Here is a 24,410-nt window from a genome sequence, read left to right on the forward strand (position 1 = left end):
TGGTCCTACCCACCAGGCTGGGGACCCCCGAGGTACAGGCCAGGTGTGGCAGGCCACGCTGATGCTGTGTCCCTTTTCACTGTTGCAGTTAGAGGGTGAGAAACCGCAGGTGGCTCTCCGTTCTCACAGAGCTTACCCTGCTCCTCTTGAGTTCTCTAAAGCCTGGCTTCCTTTAGTCCAAGGCTAACACAGCAGGCCACCCGGCCCAGGCGCAAGGGTTCTGGGGCAGGGGAAGCCCGTGCCACAGCTTTCCTGCTCCCCTGCCCAAGCTGGCTCTGACCTTGGAGCTGAACAGCACACTCAATCTCCTTCCCCCTCTTTTGCAGCGTATTTCTTAAACCAGAACTAATGTATTCTGGACACAGAGCTTTCCAAACCAAGACAAAGAACATTTGAAATATCTGAGCAAAACAAAACTACTCTTCTTTAAATCTCCAAACCAAAAGGGAACGTGCAGAAACATTCACTCGTTACCCAAGCAGCACTATTTTTCATTTGACGATCCCTTAAAGAAGTGTCCCCTCAGTGCAGAAATCTTCCGAGGAGGAGCAGGGCAAAGGGACATTCCTGACGGCTCTTTGGCAGGGTGGGGGGTGGATTTCTGGCTTTCCCTTCCTGGAGCCTTTAACTTCTTTCTTGACTTCTCAGGCCTAATGTATTTTGATGCACGAACAGGACCAACTGCTTCCTTGGTCCTAGGGTGCAACACAGCCTAAGGACCAGGGCCCAGACTTGGAGCTTGCCCACACCCTGGGGGCAGGGGGTCTATGCAGGCTGCAGGCTGAAATACAGCTCTGGCCCTCTCCTCTGCCCTCTCCTAATGGGCTAACTCTTCAGGCTGACTTCTGAGACCGAGGACAAGAAGCTGGGCCTGCGTCAGGAGAGTTAGTGGGGAGACACCCGAAACGTACAGGATAGACGGTGGTGCCCACCCCCTCCGTGGGTCCAGGCAGCAGGGGCTCCCCATCCAGAAGAAGTACCCAGGATTTGGGAGCTACGATCCTCCTGCCTAGTTCAGTCCACACGCGCCACCCTTCTCCCCGCTTCGGCTGACATGGGTTTCAGACATGGGTCCTGTCCAGTATAAGTGGTATGGTGGAGCTGGGCGGCCGGGTGGGCACTTGAGGGGCGCGGGGGCTGGGTGCTGCTCAGGGGGCGCGGCGCCTTTAAGGCCCGCGTCAGGCCGAGCGAACGCAGGGGCCGGGCGGCGGGGCGGGGCCTCGGCGGGGCCGCCGCGCGGCTTCACCTGCAGTTCCGAGCGCGCGGAACAGAGGCGCGGGCGGCTGCGAGGCCGGCGGACGCACCGGCCCGAGGGAGCGCGCCGCCGGCCCGACTTGGCCTCGCTCCCGGAGCCGGGCGGCGGTCGCAGCGGCGCAGCCTGGCTGGAGGCGCGGGGCCCGCTCGAGCGGCGGCGGCGGCGATCGGAGCGGCGCGATAGGGGCGGCGGCAGGGAGCGGGCTCCGGACCCCGGGCATCGGGCGGGCGCCAGGGCGCGGCGCGGCGGGGAAGATGACCGCGGGCTCCGGCGTGTTTCTAGTGCTGCTCTCGCTCTCCGGCGCGCTCCGGGTAAGTTGCCATCTCCGTCCCGGCAGCTCGGAAGCCCAAGCAGCGCGGGGCCGCCCCCGGAGCCGGCGGGGCGCGCACTCGCCCAGCGGGGCTCTCCCGGGCTTCCCCGGCCCGCGCCGGGCGCCCCCGCCGCATGCAGCCGGCTCCCGCGCTCCACGAAGCCGCCTGCGATGGGCAGGAGCGCGGAGCCGCTGGAGCAGCAGGGAGCGGCGGTGTGGAGCGGGGTGTGGGTGTGGGTGTGGGTGTGTGGGGGACGCGGGAGCTCTGCCCCAGGAGGGACCTGCGAAGCATCCCTCAGCCGCCCCAGGTCCCTGGCCACAGCCTGGAGCTCGGCTCGCCCGCGCTGGGGCAGCCTGCCCGCTGGCGGAGCCGGCGCGCCCTCCATCGTCCGCTGGCCGCGCTCCTCGGAGTTGGTAAGCCCAGCCCGGGCCGGGGCTGCGGAAGAGGGGAGCTGGCAGCAGTGGGCCGGACATCAGGGTGCTGGGGACTGCCAGTCTGGCCGCCCGTGCTGGGGGCTGGGTACTCGCGGCGCGGCGCCGCCTCGGACCTGGTCTTCTGAGTGCTGGCGGGGACCGCAGATGCGGATGGGCAGTGGAGGTGGACCGCCGGGCACCCTCGCTGCCGACTCCCCGCGGCGCCGGCTGCAGCCAGTGTCCGGCGGGGCCGCAGCTGCTCGGAGCGCCAGGCAAGAGCTGGGTGAGATGCAGCCGGGAGCGCGGTCTAGGCGCCCGCCTTCTTTCTGCGGAGCCCCGCGAGCTCTGCCCCAGCCCTGCTCAGCGCCTGCTGGGTGCAGGGCCCTGGGGCTGCGAGCGGGCTGCGCCGGGGGGCGCCGTGGGGGAAAGCAGAGGGGCCGCGAGAGTCGCAGGAACCCCCTCTCGTGGCCGATCGGCCTCGCTGCTCCTCCCGGGCTGAGCTCTTGTAACCTCGGAAATAAACAAGTGCGGCGGCCCGAGGCCGGGTCTGAGGCTGCCGGGCGCTCGGGTGCGCTCGGCCCACGCCCGGGCGGGTGGAAACTTTCCTGGGCGACTTAGCGCCCCCCGCCCCCCGCCCCCGCGGCTTCGGTCCTGTTTGGAGCTTCTCTCCTGAGGCAACAGCCGCGGCTGGAGCTTTATCCGAGGACCGACCCCCGCGCCCTGCTCTCCCCCCGCTTGGTGCTTTTGGTCGGGGCGTCGGGGTCCCGGGAGCTCTGGGCTGGGCAGCCTCGGGGCGAGGGCGGGCAGGCGGCGGCGCGGCGGCGCGTTCCGCTCGGCAGCCCTGAGAAGGCGCGACCGCGGGGTGCGGGCTGCGCCCCTGCTGCCTGCCTCGCCGGGAGCCAGCGCCGCGGCGCTCCTTCTCCTGTGGCAGGGCGGGCTCCCCCTTGGCACAGGCTGTCTCTCCTTCCTTTTTCCATCCCCACTCGGCTGACCTGTAGCTGCCACTCCCTGCAGCCTGGGAGGGGCCCTCTGCCCACCCCCACTCTTGCCTGCCCTCTGGGTGCCCAGGGTCTAGACCTCCCACTGGGCCAAAGCCCGGGGTGCTCCGGAGGGCAGGATAAGCGGGATTCCCCCCTTTCCCGTCAGGCAAGGGTGCTCCCTGGCTTGGGTAAGCGCGGACAAGCTCCTGGAACTGGAGGAGAGGACCGAGGATGGAACGCGCCCGCCTCCCAGCAGCCTCCTCGGGAGCAGAGTCTGGGAGGATCTCCTTTCGCGCTCTGCTCCCCTCCTTCCTCCCCACCACAGCCTGCTGGTCCGCCCCTAGAAGCCTGAGCCTGGGGGCGGGAGGGGTGAGACCGGCGCCCGGCTGGCCTCCTCCTCTGGGCCCTCCGTGGCCAACCCCTGGCTCTCCTGGCTCCTCCTAAGGGACGGTCCTCAGACCTTCCCTCTGCCACTTGCCAGGGAGGCGGGGACAGGCCCTCGGCCTTGCCATCAGCCGGCCTTCCCTCCCTGCAGCGGCCCCGGTCCCTAACAGGGAGAGCACAGCAGCCGAGCCCGCCTGGGTGGAGGCAGCCGGAGCCCCTGCACTCAGCAGGCCCTACTGCACTCTGGGGGTGGGATTTCTGTGGACTTGGGTGTATGCTAACCAATTTGGTTTCCCTTCTCAGGCCCACAATGGGGGTCTCACTGCCAGGGAGACCTGCAAGGCTGGATTCTCTGAAGACGACTACACAGCATTAATCTCCCAAAACATTCTGGAAGGAGAGAAGGTCCTCAAAGGTAAGGCAGACGTGGACATGAAATGGCAGCCCGTGCTCTGGACCAGGGAAACTGTGTCGCCCATGGGGGCCGGGCCGGGCTGGCTGTGGGCCAGGCTCTGTGCAAAGCGACCCGGGAGAGGTGGGTGGAGGCGCAGCTCGGTCGACCTCAGTGGCCTTTCGCATCACAGGTGAATGATTTAGCGTCCCTGTCACTTCTGAGTGAGGTGAATCATTTCCTGGGCAACAAACTGTTATTCGGGTGTAACGTCACCCCGATATGTGCAGGGAGACTTTGTTACCAAGGGTTTTTGTGTATGAAATTCTGGCTTCTTAAGTGATCCCGGCTTCGAAGGGCCTGGGAGAGCAGACGATGCTGTGAGGGCGCAGTGAATGAGCCCGCAGACCTTCTGTTCACACGTGTGGCACTCGTTCCCATGACGGGCCCACTGACAACAAGGAGACACCGCGGCAGGAGGGACCCGATCCTGAGCTTTATCCTAACTGCAGGCCGATACCCACATCTGTGATGGGCAGCCAGGGGTGGCTTCGACACTCAAATGACAACAAGAGCTCATTCTGCATCCCTCTCAAGACAAACTAATTCAACCTTTTATTTGCACGGGAGGGGGGATACATCAGCTCTTTGGTTCTTGAGATTCCCAAGCGGCCCCGCGCACACCTCGCCTCCCCCCCCCCCACCCCCGCATCAGTTTCTCAGCAGCAGCTGGGTTTGGAGGGAACAAACTTCAGTGAAAGCATCAAAGCTAAGTTTCCACAGTCACAACAGGACCATGCTCAGCCTGTGGTCTTTCTTCCCAGTTTTCCCTGAAGCACCGACGGCCGATCCTTCGGGTGGCGGGGAGGCGGGGTGGTGTCAGACCCTCTCCATAGAGACAGCTTGTTGGTACACTGTGTGTGCCTGGATCTATGAATCATGATCTTATTTAGAACTGAATGCAACTTTTCTTATGTATTTGCTGTCGTCTGAGTTTACTGTCAAAATAGGGATATGATACTATTGACTGTTTCCCTGATGATCAACCCCCCTGCCCCAAACAAAGCAACCTCTTGGCAGTTGGCCTAGAATGAGGGTGTGTGGGACGAGAGGGTGTATGGGTGAGAGTTCTCCAGCCATGTTCTGTTAACTGCATGGTGCATGCCATCTTAGAGCTGGAAGGGGTAGACGGTCTTTGAGGAGCTGGGTGTATGAGCATCACTGCGTGCCCACAGAGAAGGCCCGGAGGAGGCTGTCAAACTCAGTGCATCGTACGGCAGGCAAAACAGGAGCAGCTCGTGGAGGTCCTGCTGTTTGCATGTCCCGAGGCGTCCTCGCCCCCTCCCTGGTATGGAGCTGAGCTTGCTAAGATCTTAAGGTATCAGTGTTACTCAGGAACGTGAGAAAAAGAACCTCTATTTTTGCGATGGCAGGTGCTACCTACTATGGAAGAGAATGGTAGATTCTCAGACTGTTCACAAGGAGGTGTGCGATGTCCAACCTCTCCTCTCTCCCCGGGTGGACTGTGTGGCCCAGCCCACTGGGTGGAAGGGGAAATCTGTTCTCAGGGACAGAGGAGGTTTATGGCTTAGAAATAACTGTACACACATGGAGGCAAAAGCTAACACTGCACACCCTCCACCAGGGCAGATAAAAATCTCTCTCCGGGGAAAACCTGGCAAACCACAGACCACGGTGAAGACGTGTGCGTGTCGAAAATAAACAAGTGGCGCGATATTTCTATTGTGCTGGTAGGAACCATGTTAAGTAGATGATTTCTCCTTATAATTGAGCTCTTCCAATGGAGGGAGCTTAACCTTAATTGGACGAGCGAAGCTTCACAGAGTGGAGTCACCGTTTTATTCTAACGACGCCGTGAGCCATTAACGACTGCTTAGTGGTGCCTTCTCTTTGCCTGAGTCAGCTTACCAGCAGCCCCAAACACCCAGACTCCAGAAGGAGAGATTTGTTACACAGTAATTAACGTGTTTATGATAAATGGATGGAAGAAGTGTCGTGGCATTTTGTTTTATGTCTAAATGAAAAGCATTTGCATTCTCAAATTTTCATGCTAATTAGGTCTAAAATAGTTTTCGCCAATAGGGTGGCAAAACACTGTGGTATCTAGAACCTTGAGTGGCGGCGCCACTACTTACGGCACGTGGGGGCCTGTTTAGTGGACATGCGGTTCCTACATCACCCTCCGTGCTGCGTTTTCTGGCTGTGCTCTTCCCGCGAGCATCAAAGGTGACGGCATGTGCTCCTGCACGGCCCACTGATGGCTGTGACCACTGGCGCACGGTCACATCTAAAACAGGAGGGTGAGGCCGCTTTCCTGGGGCTAAAGCAGAGTGCTCTCCCCGCCACAGTGTAGCGCGGGGCGGTGACCAGGCTGGTGTCTCTTTCTCTGCTCTCTTAATAATTAAGTCAGCCCGGCCCGAGGCTGCAGCTGATGTGCTCACCTGCATCGCTCCCTCCTCCGGGCAGAATTCTGGGCAAACCCAAACCAGCAAAAGCCCAGGAACGTGGGAGAGAGAGGGGTGGCTTCCTGGGCACCTGGCAGGCGGGGGTCATTGCTGCTCTCACCCCTGGGGAGGAGGGCGAGGCTGTCTGCTGGGCCAGAGGGAGGGAGCTCCGCCCACCGTCCACAAGTTCAGATCATGCAGAACGAGGAGCTTTGTTTCTGAGGACTTCGTTTAAGGAGAGCCTCAGAGAAGCCTTCCGGCTCCCAGATCCCCGGGAGCTTAGGGCCACCCTGTGCCCTCACTCACTTGGCTTCCTCACGGCAGAATTTACATGATCTGGTCCATCATCTCTCTCACCGAACCCATAAGGCTCATGAGGGCAGCAGCCCTGTCTCTCTGGTTTAACATTTAGAATGTTCTTGGCCAACAGCGTAAGACACAATTCACAGACTCGTGAGTGGATGGGGTGAATTTCTGCCACATAACCGTGAAGAGGGAGGTAGGTGGTCAGGGCTGGAGCAGCAGGTCGGCAGCACCATGTCATGCCTAATCTTTATTTGTATCATTCAATCATCTGTAGTTTAATCAGCCATCATTTGCTGCCTCATGATTACACACTGGCTGCTGTGGCTCCAGGCATTGCATTTGCGTTCAGAGCAAGCAAGAAAAAGGAGGGAGTAGTGGCACTATGTGCAAGGCTTCCCTGTATCAGGAAAGCAGTAGCTTCCTCAGAGCCCTTGCAGGCGTTCTCGTGGGTGAGAAGGAGGTCGCGCGCCACTCCCGGTGGAAAGAGGTGGGGAGGGGCCGGCAAGCAGAGAGTCGCATGGTCTGACCGAGATGTGCTACGACCCACCACCGGCTAGATGCGTGAACTGCTGTGTGGAGCAGGGCTGGGGGTCTGATTTAGGAAGGAAGAAGGGAGACGGGTGCGCGGAGGCGAGCATCGGGCTCTGTCACGTAGGGGTTCCCGGGCTGCCAGCGCCCCACCTGAAGCAGAGTAACAGGCCAGGCACTGTGGAGCCAGCAACTCATTCGTGAACCAGGGCACACCGTGGCGGGGGCGGCGGAGGAGACCAAATGCACACAGGTGTCTGGAAGCTGCGTCTGTGTGACGAGCGTGGCCAGAAGCACATCATCTTGCCTTTACAAGTGTGTTGAAAACAGCCTCTTTTCCCTCCGCTGTGAAGACAGGTAACTCTTGCCAGGGCAGAAGGCATCGCTGGATGCCTGGGCCGGAAGCGAGGCAGGTGTGACCACGCCACCCAACCCAGTGTTGTGCCTGCCTCGTGGGGCGGAGGGTGTGCAACCAGCACTGGCAAAGGCGGTCAGGAACGAGCCGGGAAACGCCGCCTCTGGCGCTCCTGCGCATGCCCTGCACCAGCCACAGGCAGGCGGGAGCTGCTGCGAACGTTCCAATAAACGGACAACCAACCTCGTGTGCGGAGAATCGCTAGACACACGGCAAGCCGCCTGTCCAACACCCATTCCCTCCCCCTTCCTTCCCCACAAAACCGCTTCCTGGTCCGTTTGGCTCACACTGAGCCCTGTTTAATGCGCTCACACCTCTAGTAGACTCTCAGAGTGAGGTGGCAATGCAGCCCTTTCCCTGGTCCGTGGGCTCTTACTAGGATGTTCCATTAGATGAGACATCTGGGAAAGGGGAGTTTTCTTCTTTTCTGGACGAAGAGGAAGAGGCGCTGCTGGCCAGGCCTTCTGCCTTCTGCCCTTTGCCCTCTTTCTCCTGCCTGGAATGTCGGCTTGACGTCTAGGGCAGAGCAGCCATCTTGCGACTATGAGGATGGTGGCGCAAGCACTGGATCCCAGGGGGCATCCTTGAATAACGGCAGACCTCTAGACTCACTGCCCCTTGGGAGATGAGAAAAACAAGGGTAAAACATCGCAGCTGAGTTTCTTGCGACTCGCAGCCCAAGGCAGTCCCTGACTTGGGGGAAACAAGAGCTGTGCGTGCCAGTGCGTGCCTGTCCTCCCACACTCTGCCCTGAGCCTCTACCCATCCTTTGTTCCTTGGGCCTTGGTCTCATCCTTGCTCTAGTGGCCCTCTGGTCCTTTGTAAGTTAGTATCTACGTCCAGCACACTGGACTGCAGGGAGCATGTCTGCGCACTCAGTAGACATTTGTTGAAGAGAAGAAGTGAATAGTCATAACTTCAGATTCTCTCCTGGGCCAGGAAATGACGGAATCAGTAAGATACACCAAGCCAGGGCTGTCTGTCTGGCCTGCCCATCACAGAATGTGGACTCTCCCCTGGCTCTCTCAGCCCCCCTTTTCAGGAAGCCAGATTACACACTGGGACTCTTGGGCTCACAAAGAAGTGGAGGAGAGTGGGGGTGAGGCGGGACCGGGCCCCGGCAGATGACTCTGGCGTTGCTTGCTCTAGAAGCCAGAGGAAGCTCCTGAAAGCACCCCCCCCCCACTGCCTCCTGTGGGTGGTACCTTGGGGTGCCTCGAGAAGGAGCATCCAGAGCCCGTGGTAGAGACCAGGGGCCCCTCTGCTATCTTCAGGGCTGGCCCTGCTTTTCGGGGGCCAGCGGTGTTCTGGGGTTTCTCAGCAGCCTTTCCCTGCTGTCGTTTTACCTGGTCGCAGAGTGAAGAGGTTTAGAGAGGGAAATTTACATGCTTAGAAAGTGGCTTCTGTCAGGTAAGAGGGACGGCCAGCATGGTGAGAACACACGGAAAGCCTGCTTTGTGTGCTGCCCACAGGCCACAGCTCACGCAGAGGGAGGGCCCTGAGGTTTCAATCCAAAAAGAGGCCAAGGCCTTCAGTGCCGGCACTGGGCCACCATGACCCCACATGGGCCTGTGCCATGCCGCCCCCCGCAGCCAGTCCACACTGAGTCCCTAGGCGACGGAGCAGGAGCGGCCCCTGGCACCCTCCAACCTCTGCCCCTCTCATCGCCCGTCATCAAGGAAGAATCCTCATGGCAGAAGGCGCGCTCCCGTCAGACGCGAGGATGACGGGCTCATCCACGCTGCCCCTTCGAGAGTGAGAGTTTCGAATTTCAGAAACATGTATCCCAACAGTCTTAAGATGAGGAATACGAGGCTCTGTGTAATTACACTGTCACGCGGAGTCCCAGCAAGATGCTGTGCTGGCCTCTGCCTACATCTCCGTAACCTTCACAAACGTCTCTCTGGGGAGGTGACATCACTGCCATTGTAAAAGGACCAGAAACTGGCGATTGTGGAGGTTGAGACTGGTCCAAAGGCACACATGTCGCTCTGTTTTCCCGCTGTGTCCAGACCCACGCCTCCAACTCATTTGCACCCCCTGTAACGGGCACGGAGGTGGTTTCTAGAGCACTCGCATTATACTCAGACAGGAGAACACCCCAGATGTTCAGAGCCCCGTCATAAAATCGGCAGTTACAGGCATTCAGAATGAGAACCGGCGACCCACGCAAGCCCAGCGTAGCCAGGAGTGCTTGATGCAGTCGCTGACGTGTGAGGCCCATCTGAGGTGGGTGCAGACTTGGGGACACCTGGGTTTGCAGAACTAGCCCTGGGGTTAGAAGAGCCGGGATTCTGCGATGGAACAGGAGTTTGATTCCAGGCGTCCTGGGGCGGCCCCTCCCTCGGGCTTCCGACCCTGCCGGAGCCCAGGGGACACAGCAGAAAGCCACAAGGAGGCCGGCTGTCCTGGACACTGGACGGATCAGCTGGGGGCTGGTCGAGGCACAGGAAGGACTGTCCTCGTGAACTGCTCCTGCTTTGGCGCGGCGCCTGGGGCCAGTGAGGAGGCTCAGGATCAGGATCCCGGGAAAAGCCGAGGACTCTGGTCTGCGGGAGGCCGCCCACCTGCCCGGCCCGGCTGGGGCCTGCGCGGAGGGAGGGCCCTCTGTCTGCAGGGGGTCCTTCTGCCTGGGCCTGGGGTCCTGGGTGCTTGCACGGGCCTCCAATTCTAGGTCTCTGAGTGCCTCCCCCTCCCTCCCTGCTCCCCTCTTCTTTGGAGTGTGCAGAAGCCAGAAGCAACCCCACACGGAGAGCGAGTGAGGAAGCCAGCGCTCTCCTTTTCAAAGAAGGTTCCTGTTATTCTTTTTGAAAGAGCAGCTTTACTCAAAGTGAACTCCGCGTACCAGGCACCAGAAGCCAAGTGCCGTTGCTCCCGTCGAGGGAGAGACCGCTGCCCCCAGGGCGCTCTTGCACGACCTCCCGGCACTTGCTTTCTCTTCCCGCCTTCAGAGGGGACTGGGGTCCAAGATGGGCTGGTGATCGTGCTGCTTTGTTTCCGCTCAGAATGGCAATGACTTTTTGCCCAGGCTCCAGGCTGCCCTCTCCTGGTTGACTCTGGTACTGTCTCGGCCAGCTCCCCCCACCCCCGCCCCCACCCTTCTTAAAACAAGAGAAGGAAACCTACTTAATTTTATCTTTGAGGAGCATAGGCTCCCCAAGGCCACTTCCCCTCCAGCCTCCAGCAGGGGCACACCAGTGTTTCTGGAGGACTTACCACATGCTGATGTGTGCTCCCATTTAAAGCCTTCAAGACACCCACAGCTCAGGGCAGTGAAAGGGCCAGGCCCCAGGCCACCTGGCTGCTGTGCTGGAGGTCTGGATGCTCCCTGACGGTCCACCTCCCACACTGCCTTCTCCAGGGAAGAATCTGCTTACACTGTGGATCGTATTTGCTTCTCAGTGTGCTACAAATGACTGTACCGTACCGCACCCGCTTGAAAGACGCAACTTTCTTAGTTTGCTGTTCTGGACGTCAGAATCCGGTACGGGTGCCCTGGGCTAAAATCCAGGGGTGGGCAGGCTGGTTCCTTCTGGGGGGTCCGGGGAGCGTCGTGTCCTGACTTTTCGGCCCCACCGCTGTCCTTGGCTCACGGCCCCTTCCCCCTTCCTCACGCCAGGACCGGCGCACCTCCACGGCCGCATCGCCTTTGCTGACGGTCCCTTCTGCTCATGAGGACCCTGTGACGAGTCCCTGGGTGACCAGGTCACCTCTCATCTCAGATCCTCACGGTGACCACATCGGCACAGGCCTTCGCCCTAAGTCACGGGTTGGGAAGGCCTATTTGCATCGACGGCTGCAGCCCCCACGTGGCCCTCACCCCCTCCCACCTCGTCCCGGGAGCTCCCACCTATCCAGGGTCTGTAATTAGGACTCCGGTTGGCAGCTTCTTCCAGGGGCCTGAGACTGGGATTGGCCACTTTGGAGACCGAAGGGTGAACGGCAGCTGCAAAGCCCGAAGCGGCTTCGGATCTGGCTGCTTTAACTGGGCCTTGTTTGGCTTCACTGTGTTTTCTTGCTGACAGCGTATGGGGATTTAGGGAGGATTAAGGTAAACCCTCAGCGACAGATAAACATCCACAAGGTGGGAGTGCACCCCGCCTGGCCTGCAGGAGGAAGGTCCTGCTGGAGGGGGGCCACCTGCTCAGGGAGAAGCCGCAGCTTTCTTGCCTGGAACTGATGCACTTTCCATTTGGAACGCAGTTTAGTCAAGGGCCAGCCCCGGGGTGGGGGTGTGGACCCGTCTGTCCCGGAAGGGGGCCCTTGCTCTCCTTGTCTCTGAGCCAGATGGAGAGCCCAGCTCATAGGGATCCTGCTCAGGAACCTGCACCTGCTTGTGTGTCTGACCCGGAGAAATGTCGGATTTTCGTCTTGCGTTGGCTTTGGCTGCCCAAACCTGAGTGTGAGCACCGTCGAGGCTCATCTGCCTGCAAAGCCCAGAGACGCCTTGGGGTGCACGTGTGCTGAGCACGTGTGCTGTGCAGGGAGCACTTGGGGGAGAGGAGCAGAACAGGCGCTCCCTTCCCTGGGCCTCGGTCTCCCTATCTGCAAAGGGGCAGGAAGTCCAGGTGTGGTCCAGGAACTGGCTTCCGGGAGGACACAGACCCGGCGGGCCCCTCCCCTCCTTTGGATGGTGGCCCCAAAAGATACATCACCCCAGAACCTGTGTATGCGACCATATCTGGAGAAACGAAGGGTCTTTGTGGGATTAACTGAGTGAAGGATCTCGAGATGAGATTACCTGGATTATCTGCAGCCCTACGTCCAATGACAAGTGTCCTCGTAGGAGAGAGAAGAGGAGAAGCCATGTGACGAAGAAGGCAGAGCCTGAAGGGATACGACTACAAGCCAAGGATGCCTGGGACACCAGGAACAGAAAGAGGCAGGAAGGACCTCCCCTGGAGCCTCTGGAGGGAGCACAGTGCTGCTGACCCCCGACTTGAGACGTCCATCCTCCAGAACCTCAAGAGGACAACTTTTTGCTATTTTAAACCATCATCAAGTTTGTGGTCACTGGTTACAGCAGCCCCAGGAAACTCATACACCTGCTCAATCAGAAGGCCGGGGCTGGGGCCTGGGACTCTGCCTATTTAACCCACTTCCCAGGGAAGGTGATGCTCCTTAAAGCCAGAGGGCTTCAGGCAGGTCTGGCGGATTTTGGCTTCCAAATTCCAGTGGTCAGCATCCCTCTGAGCAGGTGTGCTGTCCGTGAGAAGGTTATCGGCACTTTCTGGTGCTGCTCAGGTGGGCGGTTGGAACGAAGCCGTGTGCTGCGTTGCTGTCTCCCTGGAAAGGTAAATGGAGCATTTCAGGATAGAAATGCAGGGTCTCGTCATATAAAGCGGACAGAGAACGGTTTCACTGGAATTAAAACGTGTGGAGAACATTTGTTCTCCTCCTATTATCTTTGCCCCGCCAAATGGGATCTTAACAAGCTTATGGCTCAAATGATATCGCATAGGTGCATTGTAAATATTCTGTGAATCCAAAGGTCTGCACTTGGGAAAGGATTCTGCTGAGAGCGAGAGGCTGGCGGGAAGGAGCGTGCGCTCTCTGCTCTCCGGCAGGAAAGCATTTATAGAACATGCCTCTTCTCTCTGCAAACTGCTTTACTCTGCAAATGCAAAAAGGCATTATTTCTGGCTCCCAGCATCTTGTTACGGTGTTTCAAGCAGCCGTGTTTTCGGTGCCTGGCTTCTTAGCTCTCCTGAAAGCAGAGGTTAGCAAGACTGCTCAGGAAGGCAGCTGCTCAGCTCAGCTTCCAAGCCCCATCCTTGCCGTCACTCTCTGCGGCGGCGATGCAGGCATAGCTGGCACCACTGCAAGCCGCCCTGCCCGCCGGGCCTGTGTTGACAGGGAGCCCTCGGTACCTGGGGGCTCCCGTCTTACTGAGAGTGAGTGGCTGCAGTCATGGCCACTGGACACCAGGATTCTCAGGGCCGGTGCGCTGGCCCAGCTGGGCCCTTGGCATGAGCACCGGAGCAGAGGGGGAGGGCCCTCCGGCTGGAAGGTTCTGGACAGGCTGTGTCACTGCTTTGTTCTCACGTCCGGGCTGGTGGCACTCAGGGAAGACTGACGGGCAGAGATGCCCCTTTCCCTCCCATTGTTTCTTCAGCGTGGTATTTGTTGCCTCAGCTGACTCGCTGGTGGGGGCACCGTGGGCGTGTGGCAGCAAGTGGGGAAGCTGGGCCGTGCAGCCCCTGCCAGGAGCAGACTCGCAGGGCCCTGGGGAAGGGCTGGGAGGACGGTGGTTCTGTTTCCTGCTCTGTGGACTGAGCCTCCCCTCCTTCGGTGCCACCAACCACCCTGAGGTAGGCGTGTTACTAACCCCCGTTTACGCAGCGGGGGCCCCTGTTTAGGTGGGCGGCCTGCCTCCGGAGGCCCGCCCTCGCCCTGCCCTGTCCCCCACCTTGGCCCCAGCTCCCCAGGTGCGTAGACCGAACGCCCCCATCGTCGCTGCGCGGCACAGTGTGACCTGCCGAGGCCTCCCCAGGGGGAGATAACTGTTCCTACTGCACAACCAAGCTGCGCTTCAGGGTCCAGGGACAGACGTGTGACCTGCAGGAAGCAGAGCCTGGCCCGTGGAGAGCAGGCCTGGCCAGCCTGCGCCTGGACACCTGAGACCCTCCTCTCCGAGGCGGGGGGAGCGGGCCTCTGAAGCAGTCATCTCTGCGGGAGACGGCGGCCTGATCGTTTTACGGTTCAGTTTGGAGCTTTCCCCGTGCTGGCCTTGCCCCTCTTATGTGAGGCCAGAGGCCTTCTGGCAAAAGGCAGGCTCTTAAACCTGAAGAGCTAAGGGATGGTCTGGAGGCCAAGGCAGAGGCAGGCAGCACCTGACTGTCAGTTCACTGCCGTTGTTTATCAGTAGGGCGGAGAGGGGCTGCATCACGTCCCACCACGTTTAATGGGGCCAGACGAGCTGACGGACCTGTTAGGAAAAGGGCATCGGAAGGCAGAAGGCAGGCATCAGGCACCTCGGGCGTCACCGTGCCCTACGGCAGGCTCCCAATGGTGAAAGCTGCATGCTTTTCTCCCAAATCACCTGATTCTTTCCCTCTTCTCTCGGACTCAAAGAAGGGATTACACAACTTGTCTTATCTAGTTCTTTTATTTGAAGATAAAAACAGAATATCAGCAAAGGGCTGCAGGCAATAAAATTGTGATCCAAAGTCCACAAAATTGTAGACCTTATGTTTTCTTGAGAACAGAGAGGTTTCAGGATGACTTTTTTTTTTAAGGAGCTGGACAGGGAAAGGACTTATCTGCGAAGAAGTGTAAGATGCACTTCCACGTGAGGAAAAAACAGTTACGTGCTTCAAAGGTTAATGGTTGGTAAACGTCAACTTTCTACCACGCCGGCAAATAAAATAGCCCGTGAGACGTGAGCTGTCATGCTGCCGAGGCCGCAGTGGCCTCTGAAATCCATTTTGAGCCTTGGATCCTTTGGAAGTGGAGAGTGAGGGGATGGGTACAGCCTGAGCTTCAAGTTTCTCTCCTTCTGGCTGAGCAGTGGCACCTCTGCCAGAAGGTAGAGTTCTCTCTCTACTGGTGGGAGTGCTTCTCTGGGGTATTTTTGGTTTAAGCACAATTAACAAATGCTCTGGATTCCTAGTCCTAGAAGCTGTGGATGCACCTTTATGGCAGAAGATAAATCTGAACTTGATAATCCTGAAGTGTGTTTGTGGTCTCTGATGCGGCCACGCTGGGGGATTTGCACTAGAAATGCTGTAAACCCAGCCTTCTCGAAACAGCTTTAAGTAGGATGATAGGTCCTAGAATTGGACTGGCATCGTCTCTACTTTTGAGCCTGGAATTCCACACACAGAGATTCTGGAAGTTTACAGAGTTTCACAGGGTGGACTGGGGGTTGGAATGGAAAAACCTTCTCGTCTTAGCCTCTCCACCTCTCCCCATGTCCTGTGTGTTATCCCTGGGATGCAAGTTTGCGTGCGCAGAGCAGATGCCATGCAATCAGAGGAAACCTGTAGGCCTGGCTTGAGGGGTCACCCCTGTGTGTTAATTTCTCGGTGCCCTTCGGCTCCGGCATCTTCCGCTGTGTTAAATGCGCCCCGCTGACAATGGTGCTGCTTCTTCCTAAGTTAACAGAAGACAGCCCTAGCCTCACTGAATCAGCACAACGGAGGGGCCCAGGGGTGAGGGGGCTGCCTTTCTAATTTCTTTGTGAGCAGGACTGAATTTCCATCAGGCTGGCGCGGAGCCACAGGCCTGGGCCGCAGCATCTTCAGCTGTGCCTTCAGCCTGGAAGGTCCCATGTCTGCATTTAAATGCTGACAATCCTCTGTCTCCCTCCTGCAGCATCAGTGGTTCTCACCCCTCGTCCTCGTGTGGTGTGCGAGGCCATGTGAACCTGAAATCGGATTTTGATCTTCTAGCCTGGAGCACCTGGAAAAGGTGCCGCTTTCGAGATGATTCTGTTGCAACGCGAGAGCATCCTGGTTTTGCCTCTTTCCAACTGAAAGATAAAAAATGATGGGTAGCAAGTCTCCCCTTGAGGTGCCCAGGCTGGATCCGTGTTTGAAATCCATCTTCAAACACGGGAGGGAGGAAGACCAGAGAAGGGGCTTGGGGGCAGGATGCACTCTGGTACCAGCTGCTTCCTTCTTTCACTTTAAATTGTGTTGTGAATGGCTCTTCCTCCTCACACAAAAAGCGGCACCCAAGGAGAATTCTCTTCAGGCCAGGCCTCTGTCCTTCTGGCAGCCCTGGCACTGGTGCTGAGGGCTGGAGGAGAGGCTCCATTGTTGGGCCCTCCAAGGAGGACTCTGGAAGGACAGCATTCTGTGGCATGCAAATGCAAAGTCCCCCAGTGGCTTTCTAAGGCTGCAGCTTCAAGGAGGCACTAATGAATCACTGCCTCCAACCCCCAGGGAGCAGAGGGGCTGCTCCCAGGATAAGGAGGCTGCAGCCCCCCCACCTGCTCCTCTCCGAAGGCAGAAAAGCCCATTGTTTGCTCCCTTGGGAAGGCGGTTACTTTATCAGGGAGGCTCCTCTAGCAGTTATCTAGGCTTTGTCTTATTACTTTCCTTCTCATCCATTTCCTATTTCCTTCCTGCCTAAATGCCGTGCAGGTGAGCCCCGTGGCTGCAGCAGAGGGGTATCCCGGGGGAGCACACTGCTTGCCGCCCAAGTCCCTGGTCTCTCTGGGACGGTGGGTGCCCACGGCAAGACCGTGGGGGATTCCAGACACCTGTCTGTGTTTTTCCGAAGGAGACCCGCGTTCTGAGTGTCAGCCTGTAGCTGTGGCGGCAAATGCTTATCTGTTTATTCCCTGGTACAGCGCTGTTGATCTCCATGCGCCGTCTCCCAGCGGAACTGCTCTTGGTGAGTCGGCAGCCTCTCTCCAGGAAGGCATTTGATTTCCGATGTAAGGAAAAGGATTAATGCCGTTGGGCCGATAAGGCTGGCCGGCTAGCGCGCATCCTGGCCGTGTCGCTGACAGCGGGTTCGTTAGGCAGGAGGACCGTAGCGCGGCGAAACCGGACGTGCGGGGATCTTTGTAGTTTTGCTCTTTAAAAAGTAAGGCTTGTGCTTTACGATGTTACAGTGATAACCTGCCTGGGGAACCGAGGGGCCTGGCTTTGGCTCAAGAAAACATCTCTGGCAGCTCGACGTGGGTCTTACTAACCTACTTGTATTTTCTGGAGCATAAATTAAAGACTCCTTCCGGCTTGGACTCTGAAGCTTGAACGGAGGACCAGGAGTGTGTATCTGCACTTTCCAACTAAACACATTTCCAGAGACTCTGCTACCCTGAAGTGTTTACGCCTCTGCTTTTGAACGCTCTGCAGGGCTGAGATTAGACGCACTCGGTTGGACTGGGGATCAGTACCTTGGTCTGCGGGGGAAGCTCTTGATCCGGGTGCTGATCTCAGGGTTGTCCCTGGGGGGTAGGGGAGAGAGGATTAGAGGCCACTTTGGAGCCACATGTCGAGGTGATCCCACGCTGCTGCCGCTGCCTGTCCCCGCCGGGAGAATGCCAGGGCTGTGCGGTGATCCCCGCGCCCTGTGCGCAAGTCACATGTCTGATGACAGGACATCGGGGAGGCCGGACCACAAAGGCAGGGCTGCTGACCTGTCTTGGCACCTCTAAGAGGCCACGGGGTCCGGGGCTGTGAGGAGGCCGGGGCCACCGAGCCGTCACGTCGCATCGTTCGTCGTGCCATTAGCGGCGTGGTGTACTTCGCACACACTGTGGATCTCTGGACTCCTAGATGCCAGAGTGACGGGAGGTGCGGCTGGCCCTCCGTGCCACCTCCCCAGGCTCTTTCTCTTCTTCCTCGTGGCATGCCCACCCTGCCAGGCACCAGCCAGCGCCGAGTCCTGCCCAGGCCGCTAGAAGCTGCCAGCGCTTCCCTGCTCCGTCCCTCGGTCTCGGCCGCCCTCGAGGCTCGCCCCTGCCCCTGGGGGAATCTTCCTGGCCTTCTGATTCAAACGTCATCTCGCCACTATGCTCCCTTTTCTGTCCTCTCCCTTCCCTCCTGCCTGAGCCAAGTGAAATGCATTGCTTCCACTTCCCTTTCTCATGGTTTTATCAGAACATGCAATACCGTCAGGGGTATTGTACTGTGTCTGCCTGATTGGGGTCGCGCTGTGTGTGTGTGTGTGTGTGTGTGTGTGTTTTCTAGGTAACAGGGAAGTGAGGGGGTGTGTTAGGGCAGGAGAGAGAGGAGCACACACCCAGGAAACCACCTTCCCAGGAAGCCATCTTCGCAGGAGAAAGGAGACGAGCTTTTCCCACCTCTTGGAGGGGCAGAGGCTAGAACTGACAAGAAAGAAAATATGAAAGCGAGATAATTACAGAAGGACGGGCATAAAATGGAAAAGCCAAAGTATTTGTCATTTTACACCTCTGTGCTAGGGCTCACTCAGTTTATTTATTAAGCCGTTATCAAAGTAAAGTGAGACAAGTGGGTCTCAGCCTAATGAAATTGCCCCTCTGTGGGCTGTGTTAGCTTCAGGTAGCCGGAGCATAATTGGATAACAATGACAATTATTGCATCGGGAGTTTTAGTGCCAGACAACCTCTCCCTTTGTGCTTTTTCTGCACAGCAGCTCGTGGGGCTTCTCATGAAGCCCAGGCAGGGCTGCCTGCTCCAGCTCTACCCCGACCAGGAACTGCAGACTGGGTGCCCACCAGGCCACAGGGCGTCACATTTCAGCCCCCAGCGCTCTTCTCTGATTCACGGTCTGTGTCACCCCTGAGGCAAAGGACATCTGCTGTCACGCGGTAAACGCCTCTTCAGCAGGCTACTTGGCTAGTCCAGCACCTGCAAGCCAGGCAGTTCCTCACCAGCAGTCAGGGGGCCAAGGAGGCTCACCAACGGGCTTCCGCCTTGTTTTCAAAATGGTTTGACCTGTCCTTCCTCCTTGCCACCACCCTCTCCCCGGGCAGGCCTGTCTGCCAACATCGCTTCGCTGCCGAGAACCGGATCCCTCTGTAAAACTGTATTGACCTGAGGGAACTGAGATCAGAGGTGCCCACGTGCTGAAACGTGCGGAATCCAACCGCTGGCCTGATGACACGGTATCGACGCACCTCCTTTCCCGGCTCTGCTGGGCCCCAGGCCTCCCCAGGCGCCGTGGTGATGTTTCGGGGCTGTGGTCCTGCCCAGAAGTTCTCTGTAGTGAAATGATGTTTCAGGGGCTGAGGACTGGATCTATGCCACTGCTCAGCTTGAGGTGACTGCACAGAGGCGTGGTAGGAGCCCCCGTAGGCGACGGCCCCGTGGTGAGCTTGCTGGGGACCAGGCAGCCAGTGGGTCTGTGTGTGGCTGCCCCTGCCTCTCCTTCTGAGGGCCACCCACATTCCCGTATTTCTAGGGAGGAGAAGCCAGGAGGCCGTGACTGCTGCTTCTGAGAGCTGTTTCCTCTAATCCCCACTGTGGCCGGGAAGCAGGTCCACGCATCCAGGAGCACCCTGGGTGGCCGGCGGGCCAGGCGCTGGTCCTCCCAGCCAGCTGGTGGCTCGGTCTTCACACGGGCCCTACTACCTTTCCACTCTTGCTTTCAAATCCACCCAGTAGGCACTTCAGAAGCAGCTTGTTTTGACCAGGAACTCCCACAAAAGTGGGAAAGCGGACATTAGCCATACTTTGTTCAAACAGATGCTGTCAGAGCCTGCAGACTCCCAAAGCATCAGGCTCTTCGGCGCTTCCCCACACGTGGGGACTGCGATGCATCCAGAAGGAAGCTTGGGGGTTCCCGTGACTCACGCAGGGGAGGGAGAGAGTCCTGGCAGGGGCGGGGGAGGGCGGCGGCAGAGTGACTCCCTGTAACTTCTCTTCCAACATCGAGGCCTGAGGTGGGTGCCGGGGCACCCTCACTCTTGCAAACCTCGCCTTTTCAGAGGAAGCAAGTGCCGAGCATGGAGCACGAGTTTAAGGGCATGGTTCTGTTCCCACTCTGCTTAGTTCCGAGCACGCTGTGAGGCGGTGACACAGGCTTCCCCCTCAATGCGTGCACTTCCAGGAAGTAACACTCAGTCAAAACGAAAGCCTTGGGGTGACCCAGCTGGGCAGCCCTGGGCACCGTGCTCCGTGGCATCCACGTGTGAAATACGTGCTTACAGCGCTGGGGAGGACCTGGGGGCCAGGACGGCCTTGGCAGCTGTCCAGACATGCGCTCTCCCTCCCCCCAAGTGCGGGGAGGGGGCGGGGGCAAGGGGCAGCGGCAGCTGGGCAAGAGCCCCGCATCACGTTTCCAACGTCGCTGGGTTGCTTCTCTGAGTGGTAAGCGCTGCTGGTTTTCCATTTTCCATGGTGATGGCATGCTTCCCATAGAGGCTGTGAATTTTCTCAGAATAACAGCAAGCTGGTCCACAGGTGGCAGAGAGCCTGTGGTGGGCCAGCTGTGGACAGAGCTGTGCTAGAATCCAGAACAACCCGGTGTGTGGGCCTCTTGTCTTCTCTCCAACACAGGGCTCAGAGCTCAGCAGGGTCTGCCCCTGACAGGGGTGGTGGGCAGGGGTCTCCCCAACTCGAGGCCTGATAGAGACCCACTTGAGCCCGTGTGCACCCATCAGCCCCTCCAGGACAGCGTGGCAGTCCATACAGCCAACACGAGGCCTGACCACTTGAAGGGATAGATCCCGGAGCTGGGCATCTGCCACAAGGGGGACCAGCCATCTCCCTGTTAGCCAGCCTGGCTGCTAACGCTACACGCAAAGAAAACAAACTGCACCTGCACCCTGAGCAAGTCGTGTCCCCACTCCGGACCCGTGTGGATGTGCCTTTGGAGATTCCAACTGCTGTGGAGAGAGCCACATGGAGAAGGAAGACGACAACTGGAGGGGAGGCCAATCAGTAATTAATGAGGTCACAAGCAGGCATTAACCCCTGGAAACACACTTTAGATGAGATGGCTTCTTTTTCTAAAGCATCTGCCTTTCATTCTTGCTCTTACTTTAATAGAACATTTTGTATTTTTAAAACGCCAAACAATTTACCTTTGAAAACCTGAGACACGGAAAATTCAAAGAAAATAAATCAGGATAATTTTGTCTCCCTCCCCTGAACAGTCACCTTTAATCACCTGGCATGTCAGGTGTGAGTGTGTGTGTGTGTGCTGTGTTCAGATGAGGTGTGTTATCATGTGCTATGCAGTCACATGAGCACACTTGTATGTTGTATGTACCTATGTGCAGGCATGGATGAGTATGGTGTGTGCAAGAATGTGGGTGTGTGTGTACACATGGCACCGTGTGCACAAACATGCAAGTAACAGCAGTGACCACATGCGAGCACCATGTAGCATGTGTCTGTGTGTACACACACGTGCTACATACCTACATATAAACGTGATGGAGTGTGTGCATATGTGCAGGCATGTGGGTGCCGTGCACACAAACGTGTGCGTGTGTGGTGTGGCATGCACGCATGTATATGTACATGTGGTGTGCCTGTGGGATGGAGGGATAGAAAGATATTTCTCCTTCTTTGCTGCTGAAAATGATGGCTGCCGTGAAGAAGATCTATGTAAATGCTTCTCGAGGCACATCTCTCATTATTTCTTTGTGGTGAATCATTAGAAACAGAATTCAGAATTTCTGGCTCAGATCCTCTGTTATGTGGCCCTGAATCCATGTGTCTAAAGGATGTTTCAGGGAAGTGGTGGCAATTTTTATTCCCAGCCAGGACTTCGGAGAGCCCATGTTTCCAGGCCTCCTTGGCTCGAGGCCTGTTATATGTTCTGCAGCCTGATCAGCGTAAGATGGTGTCACTCAATCCTTTTTTTTGCTTTTTGGGGCCACAGGTGCAGCATATGGAGGTTCCCAGGCTAGGTGTTAAATCAGAGCTACAGCTGCTGGTCTACATCACAGCCACAGCAACTCAGGATCTGAGCCACATCTGCGACCTACATACACCACAGCTCACAGCAACACCAGATCCTTAACTCACTGAGCGAGGCCAGGGATCAAACCTGCATCCTGATGGATCCTAGTTGGGTTCGCTACCCGAGCCATGACGGGAATTCATGCATCATTCAATCTGGCATTATTTAATTAGTAATTAGTTAAGTGGTTGGGAATTTTTTATTTTTATTTTTTTTTGTCTTTTTGTTTCTATAGGGCCACACCTGCAGCATATGGAGGTTCCCAGGCTAGGGGTCTGATTGGAGCTGTAGTTGCCAGCCTACACCAGAGCCACAGCAGTGCACTATCTGAGCCAAGTCTGTGACCTACACCATAGCTCATGGCAATGCCGGTTCCTTAACCCACTGAGCAAGGCTAGGGATCGAACCAGTGTCCTCATGGATGCTAGTCGGGTTCATTAACTGCTGAGCCACGACGGGAACTCCGGGAATTTTTTTTTTTTTTTTTTTTTTTGTCTTTTTAGGGTCTCACCTGCGGCATATGGAGGTTCCTAGGCTAGGGGTCTAATCAGAGCTACAGCTGCCAGCCTACACCACAGCTACAGCAATGCCAGATCCTTAACCCACTTAGCAAGGCCAGGGATCGAACCCACAACCTCATGGTTTCTAGTTGGATTCGTTTCTGCTGCACCATGATGGGAACTCCCAGGAATTTTTTTTTTTTTTTTTTTTTTTTTGGTCTTTTGTCTTTTGTTGTTGCTATTTCTTGGGCCACTCCTGCGGCATATGGAGGTTCCCAGGCTAGGGGTTGAATTGGAGCTGTAGCCACCGGCCTACGCCAGAGGCACAGCAACGCAGGATCCGAGCAGCGTCTGCAACCTACACCACAGCTCACGGCAACGCCGGATCGTTAACCCACTGAGCAAGGGCAGGGACCGAACCTGCAACCTCATGGTTCCTAGTCGGATTCGTTAACCACTGCGCCACGACGGGAACTCCCAGGAATTTTTTTTAAATCTGCTTTTCCATCCCCTTTTTTTTTTTTTTTTTGCTTTTGCAAATTACATTTCTGTGTTTGACAGCCTTTCTCTTGGGGGTGATTGGAGTGGCCTGGTATGAATACAGAGATTCATCTGGGGGAAATCTGTTATGTCTTCAACCTATAAACATGAAATGGGCTTCTATTAGGCCTGTCACCACTGAGATCCCTCAGGTAAGTATTGTAATTTTTTCTAAGCAGCTTTGCTGTATTCCTAGACTTTGTTCCTAAGTGCATAATATGTGCTGATGTGTGAGTCGTGTCTTCGGGACGGAGGTGCCAGTGGTATGCGCTGGGTGGAGTTTCTTAACCAGGGGCCACTGTTTACGTGAATGCCTATGCAAAGCCCATGCAAACGGGCTGAAGCCCCAACACAGGTTCTTTGAAAGGCAGTGGGGCTTTCTGAGGGCCTGGAATCGAGGGTTGAAATCTAAGGCCGCCAGGACAAGCCTTTCCTGTAAGGGGCCAGATAACAGTTGTTTTAGGCTTTGCGGGATAGGTCTGGTGGGCCCTGCTCACCTCTGCCTGGAGCACAAAAGCAGCTGTAGACAACTGGTCACGAATGGGGTGACTGTGTGCCTGTAAGACTGCATGTAAAACAGGCTGCAGGCGGAGTTCCTGTTGTGCATGGCACAGTGGAGGCGAGTCCAGCTAGGAACCATGACGTTGTGGGTTCGTTCCCTGGCCTTGCTCAGTGGGTTAAGGATCTGGCATTGCCCTGAGCTGTGGTGTAGATCGCAGACACGGCTCAGATCCTGTGTCACTGTGATGTAGGCTGGCAGAGGTAGCTCCAATTTGACCTCTAGCCTGTGAACCTCCATATGCGGCAGGTACAGCCCTAAAAAAAAAGCAAAAACAAACAAACAAGCTGCAGGCTGGATTGTCCCCTCTCTACCAGACCCTGCTATAGTCACTTTGCTGTTTTTCTGTGCCTGTGGAGGAAAGCAGTTCCTGCTAGGGGACAACTGCTCTGAATACATCATTCTTTGGGCCTCGTATCAACATCATGAAGGTTGGCGTTATGCCCCATTTGACAGGTAAGCAAACGGGCCAGCAAGCATGGATGCCATAGCCGAAGTCAGGTGGCTACTAAGTGGCAGAACTGGGCTTTCCACCCACGTCTGCCCCCGGTCCTAGCGGCCGCCCAAGTCCAATTCAGACAGGGCCAGGCCCAAGGGCCAGAGAGGGGACCGGGGGAGCCAAGGGCGCAGAGAACCGGGCCCCGCCGATTGTCTCCGCCGGGCAGACAGTACTGGCCGTAGCCCCGGCCCTGAAAATGAAAGACGGGACAGGAAAGGACAGGGGCCCGTTCCCGCGCGGGGGACAAGGGTCTGCACGCGCCTCGCGTCGGGAGTTAAGAAGGCCGCCTGCTCACCTTCGCGCTCTCTTCCTCCCGGATGAGGACACGCACAGGGCCGCTCCCCAGGCCCGGGCTCCAGCGTCAGCTGTGCGCCTCCGCAGGGGCAGCGCTCTGGCACACCGCCGCCCACGCCGTCCTCGTCCTCGCGGCCTCGGGAGGGGCTCCCGCTTCCGAGGGTGCCCGCACTTCCGGCTCCGCGGGGCTCCATCCGGGGCCTGGCGGGTCGGAGGTC

General features: G+C 57.6%; 2 protein-coding genes across 8 annotated transcripts in view; one reads left to right on the plus strand and one right to left on the minus strand.

The window, feature by feature from the left end:
• Positions 1 to 1,269: 1,269 nt before the first annotated feature.
• The window catches only part of CDH4 (cadherin 4), a 495,180-nt gene continuing 472,039 nt past the window's right edge, over positions 1,270 to 24,410 (plus strand). The window contains exons 1-2 of one of the 2 annotated variants that reach the window (XM_021078205.2): positions 1,270 to 1,566; positions 3,647 to 3,758. In XM_021078205.2, coding sequence (XP_020933864.1) covers positions 1,510 to 1,566; positions 3,647 to 3,758 — 169 coding nt within the window. In that variant the 5' untranslated portion in view covers positions 1,270 to 1,509. Of the gene's footprint in view, positions 1,567 to 1,972; positions 2,263 to 3,646; positions 3,759 to 24,410 lie in introns of those variants that run through there. The other variant, XM_085003313.1, reaches the window with a different exon arrangement.
• Positions 4,327 to 24,407, minus strand: LOC146395417 (uncharacterized). Of its 6 annotated transcripts, none has more exons than XR_014832022.1 (4): positions 24,194 to 24,388; positions 12,190 to 12,734; positions 8,654 to 8,794; positions 4,327 to 8,065 (listed from the first exon to the last, which is right to left on the minus strand). XR_014832022.1 is itself a non-coding variant. In XM_085003318.1 (3 exons), exons 1-3 carry the CDS (start codon positions 24,384 to 24,386, stop codon positions 17,292 to 17,294), a joined length of 336 nt encoding a protein of 111 aa, XP_084859444.1. In that variant the 5' UTR covers positions 24,387 to 24,407; the 3' UTR covers positions 14,541 to 17,291. The 6 variants fall into 6 exon arrangements, 1 of the variants encoding a protein (XP_084859444.1); XR_014832023.1 differs by having other exon boundaries at positions 10,665 to 12,734; XR_014832021.1 differs by lacking the exon at positions 8,654 to 8,794.

Source organism: Sus scrofa, chromosome 17, assembly GCF_054392235.1.
Source record: "Sus scrofa isolate SSC_HxYL_T2T_F1_AM1 chromosome 17, Sscrofa_HxYL_maternal_Yorkshire_Landrace_v2.0, whole genome shotgun sequence".
Classification (NCBI taxonomy): domain Eukaryota; kingdom Metazoa; phylum Chordata; class Mammalia; order Artiodactyla; family Suidae; genus Sus; species Sus scrofa.